Source organism: Theropithecus gelada, chromosome 3 (genome assembly GCF_003255815.1).
Source record: "Theropithecus gelada isolate Dixy chromosome 3, Tgel_1.0, whole genome shotgun sequence".
NCBI lineage: Eukaryota > Metazoa > Chordata > Mammalia > Primates > Cercopithecidae > Theropithecus > Theropithecus gelada.
This window is the reverse complement of record NC_037670.1, coordinates 73,199,652-73,222,732: the sequence shown is the minus strand read 5'-3', so window position 1 is coordinate 73,222,732 and position 23,081 is coordinate 73,199,652. Positions and strand designations below refer to the sequence as shown.

General features: G+C 40.8%; 1 protein-coding gene across 2 annotated transcripts in view; it reads left to right on the top strand.

Annotated features, from left to right (window-relative positions):
- The window catches only part of RALA (RAS like proto-oncogene A), an 84,742-nt gene extending 69,832 nt beyond the window's left edge, over positions 1-14,910 (top strand). For both annotated transcript variants that reach the window (XM_025379986.1, XM_025379987.1), the window contains 2 exons: positions 3,759-3,933; positions 12,924-14,910. In XM_025379986.1, the coding sequence (XP_025235771.1) occupies positions 3,759-3,933; positions 12,924-13,046 (298 nt within the window). In that variant the 3' untranslated portion in view covers positions 13,047-14,910. The remainder of the gene's footprint in view (positions 1-3,758; positions 3,934-12,923) is intronic.
- Positions 14,911-23,081: the final 8,171 nt, after the last annotated feature.

Genomic DNA, 23,081 nt, shown 5'->3' with positions numbered 1-23,081 from the left:
ATGCTGGAGAGGATGTGGAGAAATAGGGATGCTTTTACACTGTTGGTGGGAGTGTAAATTAGTTTAACCATTGTGGAAGACAGTGTGCTGATTCCTCAAGGATCTAGAACTAGAAATACCATTTAACCCAGTGATCCCATTGCTGGATATATACCCAAAGGATTATAAATCATGCTGCTATAAAGACACATGCACATGTATGTTTATTGCGGCACTACTCACAATAGCAAAGACTTGGAACCAACCCAAATGTCCGTCAATGATAGACTGGATTAAGAAAATGTGGCACATATACACCATGGAATACTATGCAGCTATAAAAAAGGATGAGTTCATGTCCTTTGCAGGGACATGGATGATGCTGGAAGCCATCATTCTGAGCAAACTATCACAAGGACAGAAAACCAAACACCGCATGTTTTCACTCATAGGTGGGAACTGAACAATGAGAACACTTGGACACAGGGCGGGACACATCACACACTTGGGCCTGTCTTGGGGTGGGGGTCTGCGGGAGGGATAGCAGTGGGAGAAATACGTAATGTAAATGATGAGTTGATGGGTGCAGCAAACCAACATGGCACATGTATCCCTATGTAACAAACCTGCACGTTGTGCACATGTACCCTAGAACTTAAAGTATAATTAAAAAAAAAAAAAGAAGAAGAAGAACAGCATTCAGGTCCTCATTCACAAAGGAAACTGGTTAAGAAAGTCACAGCACGCCCTAGAAAAAGATTGTGATTGGCCAAAATCCTCTTCACAAGTACTGCATATATTTAATAGTAATCATGGTGAAAGTTGACATAGTTTTTGCAAGAAATCATGTGAGTGGTAGGAAGCATCATAGCACTATGTAGTGCTGTACGTCTTAGCCTGCATCACCCAGATACCATGCTTATTTGGCATTTTGTTTTCTAAAAGGATGTTTAAGACAAATACAAATCAGTGAAGAATGGAGTTTACTTTCTCTGTGACCCATAGTCTGTGCAGCCTATAGTCTATTCACGTTAGAAGAACTGAGAGTTCAGTTCCAAAGAACTTCCTTTGAGTGTTGAATGTATTCGAATGTTTGCTACATCATGAGTAATCAAGTGAATGAAGTAATAATAGTAGTAGCACTACCTCATACTCATGCAACACTTACCAGGAGCCAGACTTTTCTAAGCATGCACATATATAAACTAGTTTCTCAAACAACACTGTGAGGTAGATACTACTGAATTTCATAGATTATAAGATGTACATTTTAACAGCTCTCAGGGCTATGTCTTATGATATGGCACCATACAGTTATAATTGCCAGCATTTTTTCTTGGAGTCTATAAAATAAGATTGAGAACAGTGATGTCTTAAATTTGACTATTTTAAAAAGCGACATCCAAATTTATAAATGAAGAAGCTGAAATGCAGGGAGGTTAAGTGGCTTGCCCCAGGTCGTGCAGTCAGGAATAGCATAGAGTTAAAATCCAGGAGGTCTGCCTTTGTATTCTCGTGGTATCTAATGTACAAGTTCATTGTGTGCTTTGGAGTTGGATTTCTCAGACCTGGTTCTACTTAAGTGTGACTCTGAGCAAGTTAACGTAATTTCTCTGTGTATCAGATTCCTCATCTGTAGGACAAGAATAATAATGATACTAACTTCATAGGTTTAGGTAAGGATTAAATGAGAAAATATGTAAAGTCCTGAAAGCGGTGTTTGGCACATTGTGAACACTGAGTAAAATGTTAGTGATAGTAGTGTGGTGGTGGTATTTAGGAAACATTGTCTAAGAAGCACAGAATAGAATAATCTGAAAATAAGGGAAGAAGGTTTTTCCCAATTTCTCAAGCATCACTATAGAATGCCTGCAGCCAGGTGCAGTGGCTCACTGCAGTAATCCCAGCACTTTGGGAGGGCGAGGCAGACAGATCACTTGAGCTCAGGCGTTCAAGACCAGTCTGGACAACACGGTGAAACCCCGTCTCTATGGGAAAAAGAAAAAAAAAATTAGCTGGGTATGGTGGTGCGTGCCTGTGGTATAGTTGTGCTACTTGGGAAGTTGAGGTGGGAGAATCGCTTGATTCTGGGAGGTTGAGGCTGCAGCGAGCCATGATCATGCCACTGCACTCCAGCCTGGGTGTCAGGGGGAAAAAAAAAAAAAAAAAAAGACCTGCAAAACCAAGTGTACTTTGCTGATTTGCCATTCTAATATCCCTTTAATTTTCTCATTTTCTCTTATTGTAAAATATAGTCATCCCTCAGTATGGGGTGGGGGGGGATTGGTTCCAGGACCCCTTGTGGATACCAGCATCCATGGATGTTCAAGTCTCTTCTATAAAATGGTGTGGTATTTGCAGATAGCCTATGCACATCCTCCCATGTACGTTAAGTCATCTCTAGATTATTTTTAATAGCTAATACAGTGTAATTGGTAGGTAAATAGTTGTTACTCTGCATTTTAAATTTTGTTTTACTTTTTGTTGTGGCATTTTTTTGGTTTTTGATTTTTTTTTTTTTTTTTTTGAGACAGGGTCTTACTCTGTCATCCAGGCTAGAGTACAGTGATGTAATCGTGGCTCACTGCAGCCTTGAATTCCTGAGCTCAAGTGATCTTCCTGAGTGGCTAGGACTACAGGTGCACACTACTACACCCGGCCAATTTTTTTTTTTCTATTCTTTATAGATATGGGGTCTCACTATGTTGCCTGGGCTGGTATTGAACTCCTAGCCTCAAGCAGTCCTCCTGCCTCAGCCTCCCAAAGTGCTGGGTTTACAGGTATGAGCCACTGCACCTGGCTGTTTTGGGGGTTTTAAAAGATATTTTTTATTTGCAGTTAGTTGAGTCTGTGGATACAGAGGGCTGACTGTACTTATGTTCCTATAGCTTCAACAGCTCTTAATAATTTCAAAGGAGAGACATTTTTAAGGTAGCAAATTAGTGAACCTAAATCTTACAGATTTCCTTTTGTTTGTTGATTTTATAAGAAAACATTTCTTCCAGTAGATTAATGAGATAACATTTTTTTAATATTTACACTGTTCCATGCAGTTATAAGCACTTCACATTTAACCCTCATAGCAACTTTATAAGGAATGTATCATTGTTAGCTCCATTTTATAGATGAGGAAACTGAGGTAAGAAGTACTTTGCTCAGACTTACATGACTAGGAAGAGCAGAACCATGGTACTTTAAAGTTGATGACACTTTCACAGTGGATAACTTACCTCTCAATGCGAAATTTATGCTCGAGGTTTGACTTCCAGTAATTCCTGGCACATTTGGGTTTTAAAAAAGAGTTGGCAGGACCCTTGATATGATGCAATAAGAATAGCACTCTCTTGTTATCTTCCTCCCAAGAACCAATAACCCTGGTTTAATCATGAGAAAAACATCTGACAAATCCCAGTTGAGAGACATTCAACAAACTGCCTGCCAGCAGTCCTCAAAACTATCAAGGTCATCAAAAACAAGGAAAGTCTGAAAACTACCATGGCCAACTCGAGGCTAAAGAGACATGACGAAACTCAATGTCATGTGGCAACCTGGATGGGATCCTGGAACAGAAAAAGGATGTCAGGCAAAAAGCAAGCACATTTGAATAAAGTTTGGACCTTAGTTGCTAATACTGTATCAATATTGGTTCATTAATTGTGATTCGTGTACCATAGTAGTAGAAGATGTTAACAACAGGGAAAACTAGATACGGGGTAAACAAGAACTTTCTGTACTATCCTTATAATGTTATTATTTCTTTTTCATTTTCTCTTATCCAGGGAGCAGATTTTAAGAGTAAAAGAAGATGAGAATGTTCCCTTTCTACTGGTTGGTAACAAATCAGATTTAGAAGATAAAAGGCAGGTTTCTGTAGAAGAGGCAAAAAACAGAGCTGAGCAGTGGAATGTTAACTACGTGGAAACATCTGCTAAAACACGAGCTAATGTTGACAAGGTAACACGTGACTCTCTTTACTACTGCATCATGTTAAAATAGGTTGGTTTGCTTTAACTTGGCTCTCTTTTGTCTGGAGAGTCTATGAAACTTTCAAATAGAGATGTAAAGTATGTTGATTTTTATCATCCCTGAATGCTCAGATACATGTTAGGAATTTTAGTTCACCTTCTCCTTAGCTTCCCAAGAGACGTTAAAACACAAGACACTGCAGCTAAATGTACCCTCTTTTTTTTTTTTTTTTTTTTTAGCACTGATGGCATTCTTGACCTTTTTCCCCCCTTATCCTATTGAGTCTTTGAATAATTTAGAAGGAATTGTGTGAGTCCCAAGATTCCAGCACTGAGCATTCTTACCTCTGACCTGACACCTACCCAACCCCACTTAAGTTCTTAAAAATAAGGATACCACCCAAGATGAAGAAGCCCCCAGATAAGATCGTTTTAAAATCTCTCCTGCCACTCTCCACTCCCCACCCTCAACTTTTGTTTTCTCCTGAAAGAGAAAGAAAGAAAAGGAAACCCTCTGCCCTCCTTTCTTGTCTTCTCACTTTGTTCAGAGTGGCCCTTCCTGAAGACCAGATGTGGAACACCCGCAAGTACATTTCATCCCACTACCCTAGACCAGGTCCAGTATCTAGAAAGACTGTCCACTGGGCTGAGGTAGCACAGGATCTTAAAGGCCTCCAAGTGTGGTCTCTCTTTAGCCTGCAAGTATCTAGGCTCTACAGTAGTGCCACTCAAGCTCTAATAGGCAAAAGAACTGCCAGTAAATCTTGATAAACACACATTCTTGGGTCTTATCCCCAGAGATTTGGATTCATTTGGTCTGGAATGGGGCCTGAGAATTTACACTTGTAGCAAGTGCCGCGTGTGCCTGTAGATTTATAACCCTGATCCAGAAAGTACTAGGTTAAAAAAAAAGTTCAAGATTTGCTCTGTCATTTTGCTGTAGGTCTTAAGACAGTGTCATTGCGGTCTTAAACTTACTAACTTTTTAGCACATTGTCAGATTCCTTTAGGTCTAACATATCTGTACAAAGTGAGTACTACAGATTTTTATTCAGGATACTAGTTTTTTCTAAGGTTGGGGCTAGAGCAGCTGTGTGTGTGTGTGTGTGTGTGCGCGCGCGCGTGTGTGTTTTGCTTAAATAACAAAGTTATTTCCCACAGTTCTGGAGGCTGGTAAGTCTAAGATCAAGGTCTTAGACAATATGATTCTGGAGAGGGCTTTCTTCCTGATTTGCAGGATTTCCTTATACCTTCCTGCTGTATCCTCACATGACAGAGAGAGAGAGATAGCTCTCCTCATTCTTAGAAGGATACTAATTCCATCATGAAAACCCTACCCTAGTGACAGAATTACCACCCAAAGGCCCCATCTCTTATTGTCATCACATAAGGAATTAGGGTTTCAGTATATGAATTTTGGGGTGACACAAGCATTCAGTCCATAGCATGCCCTTTCATAGTTTCCTGGAAACCACGGTTTCTGAACACAGTAAGTAGGGCTTGGGTATTTCAGTTAGCTTCCGTTTGGAAATGAGAACAAGAATACCTGCTTCATAGGATTATTGTAAAGATGAAATGAAATCACATATGTAAAATGCCCCAGCCTGTGCCTGACCTATAGTAAGTCATTAGAAAATTATAGATTTGAAGAGACAATATGTAGGGCAAATATTTTTAAAGTGCTAATGAAAATATATTTTAAAATTGAGGGTGTTTGAGGTTTTAAAAGGCAACATTGAACATTCTCATAGCACATATATATACTTTCCTAATTGATGTCTCGAGTAGGTTGTAGAACACACTATAAAAACTATTTAAACCTAAGGGGAGTGGGGAAGACATGCAGACACTGGCAGTTCAAGATAGAAAGCTGTATTGTAACAGTCCTTGTGATCATCTGTTGGCATCAGAGGCCCTGGGAAGTATGGTGTCTGCATTAGCACAGCTCTTACGGACAGTGAGAGAAAGACCAAAAACCTAGGAAAAATGGCCCAAAAACAGCAACAGGCATGTCGTAGAAAGGAAACACAAATGGCCTTTGAACTGGAAGAGAGGTTCGGTCTCTTATAAAAAGGGAAGTACAACTTAAAAATATAGTGGAATGTCCTTTTTTTACCCATCACTTTGGGAGAAAAAAAGCAAAGAGGTTGAGAATAGAATATACTGTCGGCAAGAGTATAGAAAAATAGGAACCTCTCATTTTGGTGGAAGGACAGTTTTGTGATATCCATCAGAATTATGACCCAACAATTTAAGTGCTAAAAATGTATTATACAGAACAAATTATGCACTCACGTATACATGTATGTTCAGTAGTAGTCAGTGAAGCATTAGTTTTAGAAGCAAAAGACTGGAAATATCCAAGTGTTCAATAATGGACTGGTTTAAATAATGGAGTATTGCCCAACCATTAAAAAGAAATGAAGATAGAACTAAATGTGCTGATATCAAATGATCTTCAATTATAAAGTAAGTGAAACAAAGTACAGAGTGGGGTCTGTAGCTTGCTGCCATGTGTTTTAAACACACATACATACACATTATCTATGTACACATCATAAGGATATGTAAGACTCTGGTACCTGTGGTTGTCTCCAGAGAAGTCACAGTTTATGCACTTTTCACTGTAAATACCCTTGTGAACTTTTTGCCATATTCATGGACACTTGGCCCTCAACACCAATTTCAGCTGCACAGATTTTTTTTCCCAGATGCAGTCTGCCCTCCATGTCATTGGGCTCTGCGTCTACAACTAGATACAGACAGAATACAGCAGGATGTGAAACCTGCATATGCGGAGGGCTGGCTTTTTGTATCCATGGGTTCCGCAGGGCCAGCTGCGGGACTTGAGTAGGTACAGATTTTGGTATCCGCAGGCATCCTGGAACCAATCCCCCACAGATACTGAGGTACGACTGTATCACTTTTTCAAAAAAATAAAAGTGTAAGACTGTTTTAGTTACTATGGCTGTATAACAAAGTACACCCCAAAACCTTTCTGGGTAAAACAGTCATTTATTCTGCTTATACATTCTGTGGCCAAGAATTTGAACAGGGCACAGTGGAAATCGCTTGGCTCTGCTCTACAGTGTCTGCTGCCTCAGCTGAAAGCTTCAAGTCTAGGCACTGGAAATACCTAAAGTTAGGTTCTGAAGGCTTGTTCGCACATGTCTGGCTCAGCCAGATAATGCTGGCTGTTATCCAAGGATGCCTCAGTTCCTCTCCAGGTGGGCTTCTCCATGTGGCCTTTTCCACATGTGCTAGTTTAGGCTTCCTCACAGCACAGTGGGCAGAGTCTCCAAGGGCAAGTGTCACAAGAGAAGAAGAACCAGGCAAAAACCATACAGCCTTTTATGACATAGTCTCTGAAGTTACGCAGCATTATTTCTACCTCATTCTAGAGGTTGGAGGTAGTCACAAAGTCTCACCTAGGTTGAGAAGGAAGGGCAGTAGACTTCACCTCTTGATGAAAAGTGGCAGGATTCTGAAAAAGCACATAGGAAGCATTGCTGTGGCCAGTTTCAGATAATACAGTCTGCAGTCAGTGGTCACCTGTCCAAAACAGAATTACATTAAACGAGGCTGCTTGTAAAGTGAGGTGGAAATCCATACTGAAGAATGTAATTTCGTGTACTGCTACATCCTGCGGAGTGGCTACCAGATAAAGTACCTCAGTGGCTACGTAAAAGTCATTTGCAGCAACTATTCAATTTCCGGGATTAGGTTATACTTGTCTTCGTGGTTGTTCTCCTGAGGAAATAATCTAATAATCAGAAAAGCTAATATTTGTACTTATAAGAGCCAGGCACTGTGATAAGTACCAACCATTTAATCCTTAATTATGTGAGGCATAAATACTCTTCCGATGCTCACTTTTTAGACGAGGAAGCTGAGGTGTGGGAAGATTACATAACTGGCTCAAGGTCACGGGGTTTGTGGTGGCATCTGCAGCCTCTGGGTCTGGCCAACTCTGGTTATAACATGCTCACATTGTTTCCTCACTGTTTTACTCAGAAAAATGGTTGGGGCCAGGTGCGGTGGCTCACACCTATAATGCCTGCACTCTGGTAGGCTGAGGCAGGCAGATTACTTGAGCCCAGGAGTTCGAGACCAGCCTGGGCAACATGGCAAAACCCTATCTCTACAAAAAATACAAAAATTAGCCAAGTGTGGTGGCGAATGTCTCTGTAGTCCCAGTTACTTGGGAGGCTGAGACAGGAGGATTGCTTGACCCTGGGAGGCGGAGGCTACAGTGAGCTGAGATCACACCACTACCCTCCAGCCTGGGTAATGGAGCTAGACCCTATCTCAAAAACAAAACAAAACAATGGTTGGAATAGCTAGTGTATCTCCCATTTCTTATGTCATCCACTACTAGAAGCCTGATCACAAATTTTCAGGAATAGGAAGTGTTATTCCCTTTTATTAAATTGTGACGTGTCGTGCTTTGTCGCAGAACAAATGCTAGCTCTCTGTAAGATCATTGGCTCATGCCTTATCCTCATCTGGATGCCAAATAGACCATTAGGTGGAAGTTTCAAAGATGCAGATTTAAAATCTACTTATGAAAAAGTGTCATAGCCACCAGAGATGGGGCATGGCATATCTCAGGAGGCCATGCTTGTCACAGAGGAATCACCCCAAGGCTCGAGGAACATCTGGGCAAACCTACTTGTGTACTCATTGGATTCATTCAATGACCTTGTTAGTATCCTAGCTAAATGCTCTGGTTCTTAATTCACGACTCCAAGGTTGCTCTTGATTTTAAGGAACATTCTGGCAGAACAGAAAGAAGTTGAGCAAATATTAACAGATGTCCAAAGGGGGAGTGTGATTTATTATGTCAAGAGAATCAGTTTTATGTTGAGGGAAGAATGTTGGTAGAAATATACTGTATTTTTTGGAAAAGATATTTGGGTTTTTTCATTGTACAAGTAATACATGGATACATGCTTATTATATAAAGAAAAATTCATAATACAGAAACATAAGGAGGAAAAATGAGTCACTTTTCTCCCATATTTCATTCCCTTCCCCTGCCTTTCAGTAGCCAGTGCTAACACGGGTGTGTCTTTCCAGACGTTAAAAGCAGGCATACACATCTCTAAGGGAAGTTTGCATTTGCTTGTTTTTCCCCCTGTATTAATAGGATTTGTGCATATTTATACACACACATATTTTATATCTGTATATATAGTGCATATTTCTGTGGTGTGCTTTTAAAATTTTATGACAAATCTTATAACTCTTCCATGTCACCGCATATAGATGTATCCACATTCCTTTCAAAACCACAAAGTATTCCATGGTTAGACTTTTCCATAATACAGCTGTTTTCCTATTAATGACATTTGTTTGTTACAGCACTGTTCACAATAGCCAAGATACGGAACTAACCCAAGTGCCAACAACAGATGAATGGATAAAGAAAATATGATATATACACACTATAGAATACTGTTCAACCATTGAAAAGGATGAAATCCTGTCATTCAAGGCAATATGGATAGAACTGGAGAAAATTAAGTGAAATAAGCCAGGAACAGGCAGTTAAACACTGCATGTTCTCATTCATATGTAAAAGCTTAGAAAAGTTGATCTCACAGAAGTAAAAAATAGAACAGAATACTAGAGGCGGGAATGGGAGGGATAGGTAGAGATTTGTTAAATTATACAGAATTACAGCTAGATATGAGGAATGAGCTCTGGTGTACTACACTACTGTAGATGACTATACTTAACAATAATATATAGTTTCAAATAACCTGAAAGGAGGATAATGAATGTTCCCAACACAAATAATAAGTGATTGAGATGATGGCTGTGCTAATTACCCTGGTCTTATCACTGTACATTATATGTATCAAAACATCACGGTATACTCTGTGAATATGTGTCAGTTAAACAGACAAAATTCAATTGAAAATAAAATCAGAAATTAAACCTTCATCCAGTTTCCTTTTCATAGTGATTTATCTGCATTAGAAAGCAATACTGGGAGTATTCCAATGATTACATTATTTAGAATTGAGACCTCCTGTCCTAGCTAGTTAACCAGAGACTTGAAAAAGAGGTCTTCTGAAATTCCTAGTCTCTGGGGAAATAGAATCACAACCAGTCGGGGCAGGAATTCATGGGTTTTATGTCATCGTTGTGTTTCATTCTGTTGCGTACTGTGTGTGTGTGTGTGTTTTATGCTCAGTTTTTCCCTTTAACCATTTATGCTCCTTCATGTTGGTTGTATGTCCATTTGACTCAGTCCATTCATCTCTGGTAGTTTCCTTGCTTTCTGACTTAAATTTTATGCTTCTTGCTGCAGATCAGAAATCAGCCATTCATCTGAGGAACTCAGGTTCTCTTTAGGAGGGATGGTTTCTAGCAGCCACAGCATAGTTACTTAATTTGCTTGCTGGTATTGTGTTGTCATTTTTTAGTGAATAGTGCTAGGAAATAGGTATTATTAAAAGAAAAAAAAATGTGATCATGTTGTTATTTCCAATTCAAATTTAACATTATAAATGTTTACATCTTTGATTTTGTATTTATATCTTTTCTCTTACACTGAAAATCTTGGTTCCTAAATTACATTAACATAATTCCTCCCTTGCATTAGTCTTCAGTGTATATAAAATAGTTCCAAAAGAGCAACATTGCTGTCACAAACAAACTACAAAATGAAGTTTGGCTGGGTGTGGTGGCTCACGTCTGTAATCCCAGCACATTCAGAGGCTGAGGCAGGCAGGTCACCTGAGGTCAGGAGTTTGAGACCAGCCTGGCCAACATGGCAAAACCCTGTCTCTACCAAAAATACAAAAATTAGCCGGGCATGGTGGCGCACATCTGTAATCCCAACTACTCGGGAGGCTGAGGCAGAAGAATCTCTTGAACCCAGGGGGCGGAGATTGCAGTGAGCTGAGATCGCGTCATCGCACTCCAGCCTGGGGCACTCCAGCCTGGGCAACAGAGAGTCTCTCAAAAAAAAAAAGTTTAAGATTTGTCTTTGTATTGTTTTGTTGGAATTTTGTTTCTATTTTTATCCTTAGCATCTATTCTAAAATAGGTACTTTCTATGCTATGTCTTGTAGACCTTTGAAATAATTCCTCTGTCACCATCTTGGAATATAGTCAGTCTTACTTGTTTGTGGTTTTTTTGTTTGTTTGTTTGTTTGTTTTTTGAAATGGAATCTCACTCTGTTGCCCAGGCTGGAGTTTAGTGGCATGATCTCAGCTCACTGCAACCTTCACCTCCTGAATTCAAGTGATCTGCCTCAGCCTCTCTAGTAGCTGGGATTACAGGCGTATGCCGCCATACCTAGCTAATTTTTTGTATTTTTAGAAGAGATGAGGTTTCTGTATGTTGGCCAGGCTGGTCTTGAACTCCTGACCTCAGGTGATCTACCCACCTCAGCCTCCCAGAGTGCTGGATTTTAGGTGTGAGCCACCATGCCCAGCTAGTCTTACTTGTTTAAATTTGATTTTCAATTTTTAGGATTTGCTATTTTATTTTTTTATTTGTTTTTTTTTGAGACTAAGTCTTGCTCTGTCACCCAGGCAGGAATGCAGTGGCACGATCTTGGCTCAGTGCAACCTCTACCTCCCGGGTTCAAGCAATTCTTGTGCCTCAGCCTCCCGAGTAGCTGGGATTACAGGTGTCCTCCACCACACCCAGCTAATTTTTGTATTTTTAGTAGAGATAGCGTTTTGCCATGTTGGCCAGGGTATTCTAGAACTCCTGACCTCAGGTGATCTGCCCGCCTCGGCCTCCGAGAGTGCTGAGATTACAGGCGTGACTCACTGCCCCGGCCTAATTTTATTTTTGAGTATGTAAACCACCTGTGTCTCAAAAGTAGAAATTCTATAACAAGATATACTCAGAGATGCCTCACTCTTCCTTGTACCCTCCTCCCTTCTTCTTGAAAATAAAATTGATTATTAGGGTTTGGTTTATTATTTCATTGTTCTTTGTCCAAGGGCAAACAAATACAGGTGTACTCCTACCCTACACGCACACAGGTAGTGCTCTATCTGCTATTCTGTATGTTGCTTTTTTCAGAGATGCGTTAGGAAAGGCCACATCAGTCATGACATACGCACACTTTACTCACAGCACTCGTTATCGCTTTCATATTTCTTGCTTATCTTTAGTCTTACTGGGTTTTGTAATTCTATAAGTAAAAACTTATTTTTTAAATCCAGAATTCAAAAGTGATCATAAAAGTTATTCCTCCTTTTATCATATACTCTCAGCTGTTTATGTGGAGTGTGAGTGTGTAGCCTTCCAGACCCTTCTGTGTTACAGAACAGAGGAATTTCTTATTGAAATTTAACTTTGAATTGTTATACTCATGATTTTTTTAGTTACTATGCTAATATCTCATTATTTACCAGTTCCTAGACATCAGACAAAAACTGATAAATTCGCACATATAGAGTAACAGACAAAGTTGTTTCATAGTGCCTGGTATCAAGATGAGAAAGCATACACCCATCTCTTCAGCTTCATTTCTAAAAATGGAGCTTTTTCTCCATTTTTAGAAATGAAGCTGAGGAAACCAAGTTATGAAATACCAAATTATTAAATATAAAGTTAAGCATATATTGTTAAATATAAATTAATAAAATACATTTATTGATTATTAAAGTACTTCAGTATAATCCATTGAGTTTTATCTTTGGGGCTATCGTCACCTTGTAGCACTTGATAGATTTTCATCTCAAAAACTGGAACAGAAAGATCAGGTTTTATTACATATGAACATTTTTACCATAAAGTGTAATTCAGAAAACTTCCTAGTTTCCTCCTTTTTTCAAGATACTGGGAGAATCAGGCTTTAGTTGTATGCTTTCCACTCTCTACTCCAAACAAGAGCTCTTAAATATTTATACTTCTGTTATCCCCAAAGTTTACTGCTGTGATTTGGAGAAGTACTAAGTTCATATATCTGTTTGCTTTATTGATCCTATTTTTTTTCTTTCTAGGTATTTTTTGATTTAATGAGAGAAATTCGAGCGAGAAAGATGGAAGACAGCAAAGAAAAGAATGGAAAAAAGAAGAGGAAAAGTTTAGCCAAGAGAATCAGAGAAAGATGCTGCATTTTATAATCAAAGCCCAAACTCCTTTCTTATCTTGACCATACTAATAAATATAATTTATAAGCATTGCCATTGAAGGCTTAATTGACTGAAATTACTTTAACATTTTGGAAATTGTTGTATATCACTAAAAGCATGAATTGGAACTGCAATGAAAGTCAAATTTACTTAAAAAAGAAATTAATGTGGCTTCACCAAGAAGCAAAGTTCAACTTATTTCATAATTGCCTACATTTATCATGGTCCTGAATGTAGCGTGTGAGCTTGTGTTTCTCGGCAGTCTTTCTTGAAATATTAAATAAAGAGGTGAGATGGGGGTGGGGAGTGGGAGGAAAGGCGACTTCCTCTGGTGTTTATTATAAAGCTTAAATTTTATATCATTTTAAAATGTCTTGGTCTTCTGCCTTGAAAAATGACAATTGTGAACATGATAGTTAAACTGTACCACTTTTTTTAACCATTATTATGCAAAATTTAGAAGAAAAGTTATTGGCATGGTTGTTGCATATAGTTAAACTGAGAGTAATTCATCTGTGAATCTGCTTTAGTTACCTGGTGAGTAACTTAGAAAAGTGGTGTAAACTTGTACATGGAATTTTTTGAATATGCCTTAATTTAGAAACTGAAAAATACCCGGTTATATCATTCTGGGTGTGTTACTGACACCAGGGGTCCACTGCCCCATGTGTACTGGTGAGAAAATATATGCCTAGCATGGAGTACAGCTTTTGTATAGAAAATTCTTGAGAAGTAACTGTCTGCTAGGAGTCTGTCCAAATTTAAAATGTGTGCCATACTCTGGTTCTTGAAAATAAGATTCCAGAGCTCTTTGATCGCTTTTAATAAACTGCAAGGTCATTTTAAGTGAAGGGCCAGCCTATACTTGTAAGATAATTTTCAACTGCGAGGATTCAGCACGTTATGTTTGAATGAACCCTCCTCTTCTTGAAGATGCTGGTCCCTGGAAATCACTTTCTGCCAGTGGTGAGCATGTAAGTGTTAAGTTTTTAATCTGGGAGCAGGGCGCAGGAAGAAAATGTCAGTAGTGCTAATGCATTTTGCACTGGAACACTTCGGGAAAATATTCATGCTTGCCATCTGTTCATTTCTAAATTTATACTCATAAAGTTACAATTTGATACAGGAATTATTAGTAGTAATTCTTGTCTGTTCATGTATAATGAAGAACACTAGCTACATTTTCAGAAGTTAACATCAAGCCGTCAAACCTGGGTATAGTGCAGAAAACGTGTGGCACACACTGACCACACATTAGGCTGTGTCACCATTGTGTGGTGCTCCTGCTGGAAGAATTCTGGCACACTACTTGGGGACATAATTTCAGTCGGAAATACGCCACTGTCAGATTTTTTTCCCCCCTCTTTGCAGTGGGGCTAGGACAGTTGATTCAACAAAGTATTTTTTTCTTTTTTCTCAGTCCTAATTTCAACAGGTCAAAGATGTGTTCAGGCATTCCAGGTAACAGGTGTGTACGTAAAGTTAGGAACTCACTCTTTAGATATTACATCCAGCTTCTCATGTTAAATATTTGTCCTTAAAGGGTTTGAGATGTACATCTTTCATTTCATATTTCTCATAGGCTGTGCCATGTGCGGAATTCAAGTTACCAATGTAACACTGGCCAGCGGGCCCAGCAATCTCCATGTGTACTCATTGCAGTCTTATTTAACCAGGGGTCCTAACCACTAACATTGTGACTTTTCTTTGAGACCTTTCCTCTCCTGGGTACTGAGGTGCTATGAAGCCAACTGACAAAGATGCATCACGTGTCTTAGGCTGATGCCACTACCCGATTTGTTTATTTGCAATTTGAGCCATTTAAAGACCAATAAACTTCCTTTTTTAAAATGTTTGTGGTGTTACTTGATGTTTATAACATAACATGTAATATTCAAATGTATCAACGCGGGTGTTTTTACCAAACAACTACATCTTTTGAGCTCTCAGTTCGGAGACTTCTTTTGTGTAATGCCAGATTTCCTAAATAATAGTGTCAGCATTGCTAAGATTTAATCAAGGCTCAGAAATGGAGGGACTCGTGTACGACTGCATGGAAGATGTTCTATGCGGTCATGAAATGACAAATGTGTACATTACTTTTAGAATGCTCCAAACTCTAGAATGAATAGGTGACAGCTTTATATTCATTTTCTGGTCAGAATGACCCCCAGAGACAATTTACAAATTGTGGGAGGAATGACACCCTGTACCATTTCACCAAGTTTTGGGCCAACGTTTGATGTCTGGAGGGAAGCGTGGCCTATTAACTATCGAATAGCCTGCAAGTTAGAAACAATCTGGCCCAATATTGAGCACAACCTTTCAAAATCCAGTTCATTTTAATTGCATCACTTTCATAAGCAGTGCTAGAATGAGCACATTTAAGTTATAATTGGCATAATTTTAAATCTCATTGTGTGTACACATTCTTAACTCCAGTATGGAGTATGATGTTAAATACTGTGCTCTGGTTGGGCGCCGTGGCTCACACCTGTAATTCCAGCGCTTTGAGAGGCCAAGGCAGGAGGATTGCTTGAGCCCAGGAGTTGGAGACCAGCCTGGACAACATAGCCCCGTTTACAAAAAAAATTTAAAAATTAGCCAGACATGGTCTTGCTCACCTGAATGAGTTAGAAAGTCATGTCTCAAAATTTTGTGAGAATGTAAAAATTTGGCAACTTTGTATTACTACCTTAAGCTATCAAAGCATTTACTAAAATTTCTGTAGAGGTTTCAGAGTAATCCAGTGTTAGAAGTCTCCTTTAGGCCAAGTCAGTAATCCCAGCACTTTGGGAGGCCGTAGTGGGCAGATTGCTTGAGCCCAAGAGTTGAAGACTAGCCTGGGCAACATGGTGAGACCTCATCTCTACAAAAAAATCAAAAAATTAGCCAGGCATACTGACATGCGCCTGTAATCCCAGCTACGAGGGAGGCTGAGGCAGGAGGATCGATTGAGCCCAGGATTTTGAGGCAGCAGTGAGCTATGATCAAGTCACTTCAATCCAGCCATCGGGAACCAAGTGAGACCACAACTGTATTTAAAAAACAAAAACCAAAAAAAAAACCTCCTTTGGTGTCGGAAGCCAAGAATGGCAGGTCAGTAGAGGTCTTTGTGCCTTTAGTATTCAATATATTTTGATGAACTGCCTGCTCTGGGTTCGACTGGGAATATGCAGGTGAAGGACAAACAGGCATAAGGGACAATTGCAGAGATTCCTACTGAAGAAAGTACCCCATGTATAAGGAGAGGAAGTGAAGTTTCAAAAAGATTAGAGTTTGTCTCATTCTCCTTATGCTGAACTAGGCCCCCTATTTCTTAATGATCGTCAATCCATATAATATTAGCAAACAGTACACCTGACATGCAAGATACTGTATTTTTGTGTATCTAAATTTAATACTTAACCCAAAGAGGTAGATAGTGCCATTAACCCTTATTTTGCAGATGTTGGAACTGAGGCATAGAGAATTTGAATAACTCGCCCAAGGCCACAGAACTGGTCATTATTAACTGAGATTGGAAGCAAAGTAGTCTGGCTCTGAGTCCATGCTCTTATTAGTCACTGCACAGTGGAGAAGCAACAGAATGGAGCTCAGATTACAGTTGGTTATTGCCTATACTAAAGTAGGAAACACCCGAGATTTCCCCAGGGCTGCAGCCTGTTGAATGACTGAAAGCTTGCAGATGTTGCTGTGTGAATGGGAAAGAGGCTTCTTGTGCTTGCAGCCTGGTTGCTAAGAGGATCAAGAGCCAAGAGGCAAAACCTTGTGCAGAGCTCAGCTGTGGAGCCAGGCCTGACTCTGCTTTTTCCATAATATCAGTAAAAAGGCAGCATTCCTTTGGCAGCCCAGAGCTTTCCTCCCATATTTTTTTAACTGCAAAATTGTTTTAGTCCTCTACTCTAGCAGTTCTGCATGTAGCTACTGTAGACAATGCCTGTGGATGCATGGCAAATGGGGAGGAAGTGAGGTTTGGTCATCTATTCTCGATCAGGACCCAGACACCATTGATGGGGATGGGGAGAGGGTGGAGGAACAGTTAACATCTGTTTAAGAGAGAATATGAGACACGTGAAATTTTGCAAGGCTAATCTGATAGAAAAACTGTCAGATATCTGATAAAAGATTGCTCGCATCAAAAGCCCCAAGGAAAATAAGCAGAAAAGCATTTAGGTGCTTGCAAGCAGATAGTACCTAGAAAATATTCCTAAAGACAGTTTTTGTGCTTGTTGAATTGGAAGCAGGTATGAGAGCTAACTTCTGAGCCTCTGCTGACAGGTAACTCGTCTCTGAAGGATGTGAAGTGGATTTCAGGTTACAGCCCTGAGAGCTGCATCATCACATGCCAGCTATTTTATTTGTTTATGGACTGGTCTTTGTAAAGAATGCCAGATTGGGCTGGGCATGGTGGCTCCCACCTGTAATCCCAGCACTTTGGGAGGCCAAAGCAGGTGGATCACCGAAAGTCAGGAGTTTGAGACCAGCCTAGCCAACATGGTGAAACCCTGTCTCTACTAAAATTACAAAAATCAGTCGGGCGCGGTGGTGCACACCTGTAATCCCAGCTACTTGGGAGCCTGAGGCAAGAGAATTGCTTGAACCTGGGAGGTGGAGGTTGGCTGTGGGCAGAGATTGCGCCACTGCACTCCAGCCTGGGTGATAGAGCAAGACTCCATTTCAAAAACAACAACAACAAAAAAGAATGTCAGATTCAACGGATTCAATGGTTAGCTATTTAGATGGTTTTCCTAGAATCCTAGAAGTTGGCCTAAAAGGCACCTTAAAAGCCGTTCCCTCAGTTTACAGATCAGAAGAAAGATACTTTGCACAAGATCACAGGAGTAACATAAGAACCAAAATTAGAATGCAGAGCTTCAATTAAAAAAGGAAAAAGAAAAAGAAAGGCGTGGTGGCTTATGCCTATGGAGGGTGAGATATGAGGATCGCTCGAGCCCAGGAGTTCCAGACTAGCCTGAGCAACAAAGTGAGACCCCATCGAAAAAAAAAAAAAAAAAAAGCATCTGTCATCTTTGTCTTTTTTTTTTTTTTTTTTTTTTTTAGAGAGGGTCTCACTCTGTTGCCCAGGCTGGAGTGCAGTGGCATGATCATAGCTCACTGCAGCCTCGACCTCCTGAACTCTAGTGATCCTCCTACTTCAGCCTCCTGAGTAGCTGAGACTAGAGGCGTAAGCCACCACATCCAGTCAAGTCATCAGTCTTCTAATTCCACGCTCTTCCCACTTACCTTTCCAAGTTCTGGGTGGGGGCTGAGGGTGCTCACATGGAGACAGCACAATAGTCTGAGGGTTCCCAGAGCATGATGAACTGAAATTCAAATTTGGCCTCCATCCCTTCTCATTTGCCTTGAGGAACTTCCTTGAACCCTGGGTTCTTCGCTGTAAAACTCCTAGTCAGTGCCTAAATACTGGGGTTATTGTGAGGATTTTACAAAGAGTAAGATATTTTTAGTACAGGGTATACATATTTTAAATGCAGAGAAAAGTTCTCCCTGTGGCTGGCCCCTGTTCTCTGTAAAAAGCAGTTTCTGTGTGACATTCTGCTTGGCACCAATTAAACCATTGACAATACCCCTCAAGTCCATGCTTTATGTTGGAAAGAAGAAACTGGGAGACTCTAGTTTAAGGAACCAGAGATTCAGGTTGCCACACCTTTGTATTCACTGAGTCTTAGCACTGAAAATACCCTCAGATGGCAAGTCATGGAAACAAGGAAGTGAAGTCTGCGGAGACCAGGTGGCCTGTGCAAGGTCATAGCTAGAAAGACTTAATCCTGCACTGCTGGCCGAGTCTTTCGTGTTCTTTCTACCCCACTCTAGTATCTTTCATCAATATCTGGAGTTCCTGCCAAGGAGATGGGGGTATGGAGCATAAGGACACTAGAAGGAAGGACAGGTCAGAGATACCTGACTAGTTACAGAGAAGGCTCCTCTCTCAGCCTCACTGAAGGCCTGGAGCACTGGGGTAGAGGCAAACTCGAGAGACCATTAATGTGGAGATGAATATTCTCTTTGGCCGCTGATACGAAAGTTCTGACTTAGAAGAGGCCTTCAGTACACTTTTACTCATTGACTGAGAGACTGGAGAGATTGAATCATTCAACATTTTGACCCTTGATTTATAGAGAGCACATGGTTAAGCACTGATGAAGAATTTCATTCTCAAAGAATTTTTTAGAGCAACCCGAGATACCAGCTCCAAGAGTTTGTGGGGTTTGACTTTCAGGCTCCATTACATTGGATGTGAGCGAGGCTGCATTTTGGGAATTATGAAGTGGTTCACTGATTCAAACCGCTAAACTAAAGCGGCCTGCCTTCACCTTGATTCTCTATTTTGGGGGTCAGCTGGCATCACCAAAGGCAAATCTTCTTGAGAGGGCCAATAGCATAAGTGGAGCATGGAGATGAAGGGGCACAGACACCTGCATATACATCACATCTTGTGTCTCTCTTATCCTGCCCCCAGCACACCACACTCCCACAGTCCCAGAAAGAAAATACAGTATTTCTCAGGAAAGTGATAGTAAATGAGAATGATAATACATGATGAAATCAGCAAAATACATTGTGAAGCCTATGTCACGGTTGTATTTATTCTGAGACACATCAACATCAAGAGCTTGTATTAACACAGGATTTTTAAACAATAGAAAAAGGAAAACAGGAAAATGCTGAGCAGCAGCTGCAGCCTCTGGTGAAAAGGCTGGCCAGTAGCATATCTAAGTAATCCCCCTGTCCCACTGCGTATCTGCCAAAGAGAGAAGGAAGCATTCGATTCCAGGAAATCAGCAACTGCTTTGTGAGTTTGCTCCACTGCTGGGAGGAGGCTTCAAATGAAGCACTGTCCTTATGTCAAAGGTCAATATCCATTTCCAAGAGAGAAGTCACAAACCTTCTGACAAGTTATCATGACAAATGAGCCTTAAAAGGACAGCTAGCGATTGTCAGGGTATGCAGGGCTCAGCAGGTGATATATTTTGGATATTTGTCCCCTCTCAAATCTCATGTTGAATTGAAATCCCCAATGCTGGAGGTGGGCCCTTGTGGGAGGTGTTTGGGTCATGGCAGGAGGTGGATCACTCATGGCTTGGTGCTGTCTTCATGATGGTGACTTCTCATCAAATCTGGTATTTAAAAAGTGTGTGGTACCTCCCCCTCCATCTCACTTGCTCCTGCTTTCACCATGTGACATGTCCATCCCTGTTTTCTGCCATGATTATAAGCTTCCTGAGGCCTCCCAAGAAACTGAGCTGATGTTGGCATCATGCTTCCTGTATAGCCTGCAAAACCATGAGCCAATTAAACCTCTTTTCTTTATAGATTACTTAGTTTCAGGTAGTTCTTCATAGCAATGCAAGAACAAACTAATACAGAAAATTGGTACCAGGAGGGGATATTGCTATAAGGAGACCTGAAAATGTGGAAGCAACTTTAGAACTGGGTATCAGGGCAAGGTTGGAAGAGTTTGGAGGGCTCAGAAAACAGGAAGATGAGGGAAAGTTTGGAACTCCTTAGAGATGGGTTAAATGGTTGTGACCAAAATGGTGATAGTGATATGGAAAATGAAGTCCAGGCTTCTGAGGTCTTAGATAGAAATGGCAAACTTATTGGGAAGTGGCGGAAAGGTCATGCAAGTTATACCTTAGCAAAGAGCTTGGCTACATTGTGACCATGCTCTAAGGATCTTTGGAAGTTTGAACTAAAGTGTGATGATTGATTTAGGGTATCTGGTAGAAGACATTTCTAAGCAGAAAAGCATTCAACACATGACCTGGCTGCTTCTAACAGCCTATGCTCAAATGCAGGAGCAAAGAAATGATATAAAGGTGGAATTTATATTTATTTTTTAATAAACCTTATTAAATTTTTTGAGACAAGGTCTCACTCTGTCACCCAGGCTGAAGTGCAATGCCATGATCTTGGCTCACTGCAACCTCCACCTCCTGAGTTCAAGAAATTTTCCTGCCTTCACCTGCTGACTAGTTGGGACTACAGGCATGCACCACCACACCCCGTTAACGTCTTTTGTTTTTGCTTTTAGTAGATACAAGGTTTTGCCATGTTGCCCATGCTGGTCTCAAACTCCTAGACTCAAGAGATCCATCTGCCTTGGCCCTCTAAAGTGTTGGAATTACAGGCATGAGCAGCTGGAATTTATATTTCAAAGGGAAGAAGAGCATAAAAATTTGGAAAATTTGCAGCCTGGCCATGTGGCAGAGGAAGGAAAAGCTTTTTTAGGATAGGAATTCAAGCAGATTGTGGAGCAACCATTTGCTAGAGAAATTTGCATAACTGAAAGGGAGGCAAGTGCTGATAACCAAGATAATGGGGAAAAGGCCTCAAAGGCATTTCAGAGAACATTGTGGCAGCCCCTCCCATAAAAGGCCCAGAGGCCAAGGAGGAAAGAATGGTTTCATGGACCAGACCCATGGCCCTGCTGTCCTGTACAGCTTGGGACATTGTTCCCTGCATCCTGGCCATTCCAGCTCCAGCCAGGGCACAAAGAGGCCCAGGTTCAGCTTGAGCTACCACTTGGGAGAATGTAAGCCTTAAGCCTTGACAACTTCTACTTTGTGTTAAGCCTGCAGGCACACAGAATGCAAAAGTGAAGTCGGCTTGGGAGCCTCTGCTTAGATTTCAGTATGGAGAAGCCTGGGTGTCCAGGCAGCAGCCTGCTACAAGGGTGGAGCCCTCAAAAAGGACTTCTATTTAGGGTAGTACCAAGGGAAAATGTGGGGTTGGAGCCCCCACATAGAGTCCCAACTGGGACACCTTCCAGAGGAGCTGTGAGAAGTACGCACCACCCTCCAGATCAGAGAATGGTAGATAGACCAGCAACTTGCATCCTGCACTTGGAAATGCCACAGGCACTCAACAATCTGTGAGAGCAGTCTTTTTAAGATAAATACAGGACTCCAAAAATAGTGTGGTGAGCGGCAAGATGGCCCCCCAAAGACGTCCATGTCCTAATTCCCAGAACTTGTGGATATGTTATTATCTTATATGGCAAAAGGGACTTTGCAGGTGTGATTAAGTTAAGGATTTTGAGAGGAGAGTACTATCCTGGATTATCTCGGTGGCTCCAGTGTAATCTTAAGGGTCCTTCTAAGATGGAAGCAGGGTCTGAGAAGAAGATGGGAAGATGCAAGCAGAGAATGAGGGTTGTGATGCCAGAACCCCAGGAATGCAGGCAGCCTCTAGAAGTGGGAAATGCCAAAAAGCAGATTCCCCACTAGAGCCTCCAGAAGGAACACATGCGGCTCTGCTGACACCTTGATTTTAGCTCCATAAAACCCATTTTGGGTTTCTGATCTCCAGGACTGCAAGATAAGTCTGTGCTGTTTCAAGTCATTAAATTTGAGATAATTTGTCATGGCAGCAACAGGAAACTAATGCACAAGCCTCACTGGGCCCTGCAAGCTCTCCCCATCTTATGCTGTGCTCCCTTCCCCTGGCACTCCATGTTTCAGTCACACTCGTTTCTTATAGCCCTTCCCAATTCAGAGCCTTTGCACATGCTAGTCCCACTGCTGGAAAACCTCTTTCACATTCCTCTTTGTCAAGCATAGCAAACAACATTGGTTCCTACCCCAAATTTATTCTTCCACCACCGCTTTTCCTTTCTGGTACAGCCCAGTTTTGTTCAGGAATCCATTCTTTTCTGTATGAAAAGAGGCCAAAAGCTCAATTCTAGCTCAGGGAATAAATCATGTTTGATTGGTCTAAGCAAATAGGATGGTTCCAGTCCCCTTGCCACTGACTGGACTAGGCATCATGTGATTCTAGCTAATAAGACTTGGGATGCTGCCTCAAGACTTCATGGGAAGATTTTCTGCTAAAAGTAGATGCACAGGGAGTAGTGGCTCCTCTTCTGTTGGTCACGTTTGCCTTTGCACATAACATCTGGAACTGTGAAATCCATTTTTGCAATGTGAGGGGAAATGAGCTGACACTGACAATAGCAAGAGGAAGATGAAGGGGCCTTTTTTTTTTTTTTTTTTTTTTTTT